This window comes from Limulus polyphemus, unplaced genomic scaffold (assembly GCF_000517525.1).
Source record: "Limulus polyphemus unplaced genomic scaffold, Limulus_polyphemus-2.1.2 Scaffold2248, whole genome shotgun sequence".
Lineage (NCBI taxonomy): Eukaryota > Metazoa > Arthropoda > Merostomata > Xiphosura > Limulidae > Limulus > Limulus polyphemus.
The window spans coordinates 25889-33981 of record NW_013667858.1 but is presented as its reverse complement, the minus strand read 5'-3'; the positions used below and the strand labels follow the sequence as shown (position 1 = coordinate 33981).

Sequence of the window (8093 nt, the reverse complement as noted above, 5' to 3'; positions counted from 1 at the left end):
TGCCTTCCCTCTAGTCTTACACTGCTAAATTAGAGACGGCTAGCGTAGATAGCCCTCGTGTAGCTTTGCGCGAAATTCAAAACAACGCATGCTAATCATAATAATTTTTGGAAACTTACTAAGTAAGTAAGTAAATCAGATAAAAATACAAAATTGAGAACGGCGAGGCAAGTTACGTCATCCAAAATTGATACGTGATAACAGTGATCTTGTTGTTATTTGTAATTATGGCATAGGTTTACCGTTCTTCCTAATTTTTGAACTACTGACCAGAAAGAAGACAGCCAGTCAACAGTACCCTACCATGTTAAGGAAATTAATATCACTCTTACAACACATCAACAGATTAATTAAATTATGGGGAATATTTAGCGGTATCGCACGGATTCGAAATCCAGATAACTCTATAATAGGGCCAACCCGCTCCCCATCTGGCATTGAAATAATTAAGTTTAGTTTTTATGGAGTACAAATAATATATATATATTTCTCAATATTGCAGCATTAGTTTCACAACTCTTTTTTTATTATTATTCTGACAAACAGCGGGGTCGCCGAAAGGGTGAAATTGTATTTGAATTATTAAATTCTTTACACTTCCTTCCTTAGTTCACGAATTATGACATGCAGGATGCTTGGTATTATTCACACACACACACATATGTGGATACGTACAAGAATGATTAATTGTATTCTACATTATTGTCATTACTGAAAACTTTTAAACGCTAGACAGGAAAATATAGATTTCTCATTCAAAAAAGGGCGTTAGTTCTACTAATTTACGTTAAAAGACGTCTTTGTAGAAATTTAAGAAAATTAGTAAATAAGGCCATTGATGTTTTCTGATTCTCCATGTAGGTTGCAGTAAACACGTATTAAATCATCTAAATACTCAAAAAATGTGATAGTCTGAACATAGCAAGATATAGTTTTCATTCTCATTTCCCAAAATTAGTTATATATATATCTATGTAACATGTACCTCGAAAGTTATAGTAGGCTTGGTTAGGTTATATAACAGTAACTTTGTTAAAATTTTGTATAATACAAGTAAAAAGTACTTAAACTAAGTTTCGTTTTGAGTTTACTTACTGATTAAATATCTTCTATTACAATTTACAGCAAATAAGATTTGTTTTTAGAAGCTTTATTATAATAAAATCAAACAATCCCAGAATAAACAGATACCCAGGCACCATATGTCTTTGATCGTTATTGCCCACACAAATTTCTAATCTTATGCAAATATTTTGCTTAAAATATCCCATAGTTTTATATTTATTCATATTTTGTTTGTTCAGCCATAGATAAATAATCTGTAAAATTCACGTGGATTGATATGTACAAGTATAAATAACCACTATCAATTGTAGAATTTAAATACTAAAACGTTCTTTACCGTTAAAACTTGTGTATTTGAGAATGATCGCACCAGTGATCGATTGGTTGGTTATCTTAAACCAAAGCCACATTTTGCAATCTGCTGTGTCCACCGAGGGAATCGAACGCCGGATTTTAGCGTTGTAAGTCTGTAAAACTTACCGCTGTACCTTTTCAAAAAACAAATCTTACTTACTATAAAAGCTGTAAATTATAATAAAATAAGTTTAAACTAAGTGTCTTATAAACGGCTGGAAGTTTTCCTTTGATGAGAATCAAAACAGCGAAATCTACTTCGTAACTGGTTCGCCAAAATGTCAGTGGATTACACAAAGCTCATTTTACATGTTTAAATCAAGGTCTGTATTTTTGTGCTACATTTGGCAAGCCTATTCAGAAATTCACGCCCATATATAAAATTTCGCGTGGTTTTGTTAGGTCTAAAGATAAAAAAAAGAGACTGCGTGTTTATTTAAAGGTCATTCGAGGTACTATTTTAATAATAATAAGTTAGATAATGTACTATCTGTGATAATTTCAGTAAGAAAATATTTCATCATATGCTAGCTTCATAAAATAAATTATTAGGTTTTTGATTTAAACAAATAAACATTTTGATGCATTAAGTACATCCAGAGGCGCAGGGCAGAATGTACGGGCCTCCCTGTACTGTGGGGGCAGTTGCTACGCCCCTGAGTACATCCCCCCCCAAAAAAAGAACAAACTCAGTTAGAGTAAATGTTTCTTTTTTTTGTGTGTGTGTGGATAATTGATGTAAGCTTACAAAACCGTTTTCTTCTGGAAAATGAATGCTTCCTTTTCTATTTTTTTTATATCCAAGCCGGTCTGAGAATACCACAATTACTCACTTCGTGAGTTGTTCTTGCCTTCTGACGCCACATTTTGTTTGAATCAACCAACCACAACCGTTGAAGGCACGTGGCCAAAGTTTCCTGCCTGTAGTTTCTTAGCAAATTATTAAATTGTGGAAGTTCCAAAATTATATTTTAAAGAACCTCATATAACTGGTTTGCGTTATTTTTATTGCTGTCAACTATAATGCTGTTTCCTACCCTTGTTATCCACGTAACTGTAATATATACTTTTAAATTGACTGATTGTAAAATGCATATATAATATGGTCAGTCACATCTGTTTGGAACAGGCGCCATGGAACCAAAATGATTTTGTGTCTGTGGTTTTCTCATTCTGACTCAATAACAAAGGTAGACCCGACATTTCAGTTTGGAACGAAAACCCGCGTTATATTTTTATGTAAACACAGAAAACTATTTATTTGTATAGCAATAATCTCCTTAAATTAACAAATACTTTTTATGTACAACATAGTTCAATTTGAAGACCATTTATTAATTTAACGTGGTTTATTCTAAATATATAGTTTTTCAATTCAAAACAAAGTGCCCAGGGAATACCACACAAAATTAGGTTTGAAACTCTGTCTTGAAACGTTTCTTACTGACATTTTAAAAGTGATTGAAATGTTTTGTTTTTTGCGAGTGTTCACAAGGACAATTGTGTAGAAAATAATGACATTATGTATTGACCATGTTTAGCAGCTACCCTTTACCCAGATTTCTACTTGAATAAGTAAAACCGTTTTGAACTCAAGACCTTGATGAAAAACCTAATATTCTCTCCAGTTTTATCTGGAATCGTTTTAATATAACTTGTACATATTTGTATTATTATTTATATTCGCAGGAGACTGAGTTTCTAGAAACTAAGCGTCTGGCTTTACAAAATGAACTTCAAATACTCAAGTCTCAGAAGGAGGAACTTGATTTTCTACTGACAGCCCATAAAGCCACATGCAAGCTGGTCACCACACACAGAGCTATTGAGAATGGAAAAGGGTCATCAGATAGTCTAGTGTTAAGGAATGGGCCTAACCATTCATACTGTGATGGAATCTCTATCAGATCAAAGCCAGTTTCTAGGCCAACATCTCTTCCAATCTCATCTACATATCTGTGCTCTTCAGATCTTTCAACCATGGGAATGTTCAACATGGATTCTCTAATGGAAGGTGGAACCGGACTGACACCTGTATCCTCTGGAGCTACAGCTGTGATTTCATGTTCAGGACAACAGAGGAACTCAGGTAGTGAATTGTCCAGTCCAGACAGCAAGAACCCTCCAAAACTGGTGTCTCTGTGACACAGTACCTTGAATTGTCCAGTCCAGACAGCAAGAACCCTCCAAAACTGGTGTCTCTTTGACACAGTACCTACAGTTATTCATTCTAGTGAGAAGAATTGACCTTTCAAATGCATATTTCTTTGTCTTATTTCTCAAAAACTTTGAAGCAGTTTAGGAGAAAATGGCCTCAGTGATTGTTTTCCTTAACTTTTCTCCATAACAAATTCTGCAACAAATCTTTCTTAAACGTTGCTTATCCAAACTTAGGACCTTGAATATGTTACAAACAGTTCTGAATATTTGTTACAAGTTGTTTACAGCCATAAAGTTTCTTCTGTAACTGAAATTTTATTTTGCTTATCTTCTCTAGATGTAATCTTTTGTATCCTAATTCCATATATTCAAATCTTCCAGAAGCTTCTGTATTGTAGTGTATTTTACTTACTACTATCCTTAATAACTGAGCAATTTTTGAATTTTTTATTCATACAAAATTTTTCATTTTTCTGTCTCCTCACATTAAAAATAAGCCTCTGTGATAAACTCTTAACATCCTGCTTGGGAATACCCAAATACACTTGTTTCTCAGTTAATCCTTTACCAACAAGATATTTGAGGTGTAACAATATTTACTTTACAGTTGTAGTTTTAATCATAAAACATATGCAGAGATCAAACCTGATTCTTTGCTATCAAGTGTCAGTTGATTTGATAAAATAATCTTAATGTCATATTTGGCATTCAAAACTTTATATGTTTTGTGAAATATAAATTTACAACTCATATTTTTAGTGTATTTGTAAGAGATTAAAACAAAAGTGTTTAAATTAACATGAGATAATCTATTTATGTTTCTTCTTCACTGTAGATGAAACTGACTGTCATCTAGTTTTAACATTTGACCTTATGTAATAAATATGTATGCAGGAAATAAACCATACATTTTCAAAATTCTGGATAATGATGAAAAGACAGAGGTATGATAAAGAGGCTATATATATATATATATAATTCTATTCTTTAATCTACTGTTGACAGATGTTAATTAAGTATATTGCTTTCATACAACATCCGGACTAACATTTTGGGTGTTTAAAACAATTGTGGTAAATTGTGAAAAACGTTTTCAAATTTATATGCTAAAGATATTTTTCATGTCAGAAGAGCATGCAAGATTTATTTATTTGTGATGCTGAAAATATGGTAGTTAACTTCTTCTAAGCTTTATTGTTTGGTGTCATTAAAATTATATTATTTGCCATCCAGAAATCTAGTAGAACTAAGTCAAATTTTTTTTTTTTGGTTGCCCAAATTATTTGGTGTTTTATTCTCTACACAATAAATCCATTTTTTATGATCACATTTGTTATGAAGTTTCAAAGTCTGTTATATGTTTGTACATACAAACCCGAAATTATAAAATTTATTATTAATTTTTATTGAGTTTACAATCTAAATAAGAATCAGATGGTCAAATCTTTATACAAATCTTGTTCATAATGTAGTCATTTCTTTTGAAAACACACAATGATAAGATAAAAAAATTAATATTTATATATCCATAAAAACTATCCCAATAAATGCAATAAAGCTGAAATAAACAAAACAGGAATAACATCAAGGAAAATGCAGTTTTCGTACCATTCTTTTTTTTTATATATACTGAAATCAACTAAATAGTAAAATTTACTTTTCTTACAGACAAGAATAAAAACATTCTGCTGAAAAATCTGAGCCTCTGGGTAAAATAGGCTCTGGTAGATTACTATACACCTATAATTCCAATGGCAACTTAGATATACGGTTATGTATAATAAGCTATAAAGAACCCTTGTTCACAGTTTATGAAGGGTAAAAGCAGTCAATATTGTATACTTCTTTTCTTCAACACAGGCTTTGCAATGAAACATAGTATTTAATAAAAATACAGGAACATACAATGAAACTAAATATACAGTTCTATGGATTGATGTGAAGCAAGCTTTCTTATGGCAAATATTTCTACTTCATTTGCAATACTTAAGAATACATAAGATCAGAAAGTTAGATCATGAAACCCAAATATTTTAAGGAAGGTCTACCTTCTATAAGTATTTACTCATTTTCTTGAATTCTGATACAAATCTTGCATGCATTCAAGTCTACTTTTGATCTAATAAAAATTAATTTACATGTACAGGTAAATGAAACCTATTGTAATTTTGTTTCTTAAACACATTGTTAAATAAAATATTAAAACTGAAAAAAAGTCTTAAAAGTTGAAATACACAAGAATCCAAATACAATTCAGAAGTTAGTTATTTAAAAAGTTCAACTTTTTTTTTTTCATTCACAAACCAGTTCAAAGTTTTCAGCATCCATCAAATCTTGGTTCACCTGTGATGCCCAATTCTCATATTCGTCCTAACAATAAAGAAATCCCCAAAACATTAATTTCAACCTTCATAATCAGGTCACTTTATACTACAGTATTCATATTTAGTTTGGTTTAAAATCTCTTTAAACCATTCTGAACTAATTTTCAAAAGTACTGCACATACTTTTCCAACAATATCTAATATCTACTAGAGTTTAGATAGAGTTTTGTGTAAAGTAAATATATTAGACAGATAAATTCTGATTTGATCTTGAATAGAAGATTGAAATAACTTGAAAGGAATTTAATAAACTTAATATAAATATCATAACTGACAGTTTATAATGCCTTGCATGAAAAATATTTGTTTCTTATATTGTATTATACCACATTTGATATTACAAGGAATCTTAACCTGCTGTAAAATTCCAACAACGTTATCTGAAAAATATCTGGTTGAAGAAGCCTGAGCTATGAAGTAAAAATATTAAACCTATTTATTTGGCAAAGAGAACAACTACAATTGATACAAATGTTTAAGGACGATAACTTAAAACTAACAAAGATTGAAAAATAAGAACTTAAAGATAAGTTACAATGTTTAATAGTAAAAAATGTAGACTTGTTTTTAAGGCATTCTTCTATGTCAGATTTGATTTTAAAAATAACATTTTACAGAATAATATGTTGAAAGCATGGAAGTTATCAAGATTTTGTAAGACTTAATATTCCTATATTGATATGGATAGAAATTGGCTTTTGCTATGCATGTGCAGTAAAAAATGATGTTTATTTATTTATTTTAATTTGGACAAGAAAGCACTGAATGCACTAGAAAATATCTCCTTAAGTATTCTTTGTTTATTATTTTTAATTTTCAATGGAACAGTCTTAATAATATGTCTGTTTGTGTAACTGTCTATGTATGAACTCATGTTATATATTAACAAATTTTCAAGTGTAAACTAAATACTAAAAGAAAAGACTCCTATTTTTCCCATTTTAAGTGCCACTTTGTATAGTAGGGAGTCTTTGAGACATGTTTTCTAGATGTAAAGGTTGGTTACAGCGTACCAATATAGAACTTTAAATATAACAATTTAAAAGAGAGACTCATTCTCTTTCCTTAGCTATTTTTTTTTTCTTGATTAGTGAAACTGTTATAAAGAAAACAAGCTTTATGAATGTTAACATTTTTCTTACCTGAAAATGTATTTCTGATAGATACTTACCTTTCTGCACACAGAAGCATTTGTACCTTTGAGATTTTAAGCATGCCACTAGCCTTGAGCTCTTTCTCACCCAAGACACATGTTATAAAGTGAATTGTAATAATCAGGTAACAACAGCCCTTCACCAATAGCACCCTCCATGCACAGTAGATCCCCATAAGCATTTACACTCAAACTTAACTTCATTCTAAGATGAGGCAAAATTAATGTGTGCTGGTAAGGAAAATATTAACTTTCGAAACAGTAGACTTACCACTTTGTACACTGTAGCTAGAATCCCACAATGATGCAATAGAGGGGCCAGTGCATTTGTGAAAACCAAGATGAGCTCCTTTCAGAAAAGAAGATCAAAGAGGAAAGTCTATGAAGTGTGACACCATATAAGTGGGGGCTTAACTAGAGGAGTAACACTTGTGGGAGACCACATACATCTCATGCAGGGTATACTATTTGCCTGGATGGAAGTATGAAAGCAACTGGTAGTGGCAAGGGCCTCCTGTGCTCCACTCGAGAACTGAGGGGATTCACAAAGGACAGGTACCCTGATCTGATCAGATCTAACCACTGCAAACATATTTTACTGGAGAAAGTGCAATGGGTTACCAAGAAACCAAATTTGAAAAGTCGGAATGCCAGGGAAGTGGGAAGACACTTCCACAGTGCTGACTTTTTCCATGCTACTCCATGAAAGGTGCAGTCTGAAATGGACAATGAAATAGACATGTATATATATATACACCTGGAAAAAAGTTAAGCACCCCTGTGTTTTTTTCAAGTGATTCAGATTCGACGTTCTTGTGACTGATTATAAATTACCATTCAATCTAAACGTGTTTATCAAATGAAATTATGCATTATTGGGCACAAAAAAACAAGATTATCACCGTAAAATAACAATTTTTAATTTACATATCATGACATCAAAATATGGACAGTTTTCACGCTTAAAATTATCTTTA

General features: G+C 31.4%; 2 protein-coding genes across 5 annotated transcripts in view; one reads left to right on the top strand and one right to left on the bottom strand.

Annotated features, from left to right (window-relative positions):
- Positions 1-4908, top strand: part of LOC106466401 (transcription factor kayak-like) — a 19090-nt gene extending 14182 nt beyond the window's left edge. For both annotated transcript variants that reach the window (XM_013926686.2, XM_022394398.1), the window contains one exon: positions 3109-4908. In XM_013926686.2, coding sequence (XP_013782140.1) covers positions 3109-3564 — 456 coding nt within the window. In that variant the 3' untranslated portion in view covers positions 3565-4908. The remainder of the gene's footprint in view (positions 1-3108) is intronic.
- A 207-nt stretch (positions 4909-5115) lies between these two features.
- Positions 5116-8093, bottom strand: part of LOC111087517 — a 21783-nt gene continuing 18805 nt past the window's right edge. For all 3 annotated transcript variants that reach the window (XM_022394395.1, XM_022394397.1, XM_022394396.1), the window contains one exon: positions 5116-5949. In XM_022394395.1, coding sequence (XP_022250103.1) covers positions 5872-5949 — 78 coding nt within the window. In that variant the 3' untranslated portion in view covers positions 5116-5871. The remainder of the gene's footprint in view (positions 5950-8093) is intronic.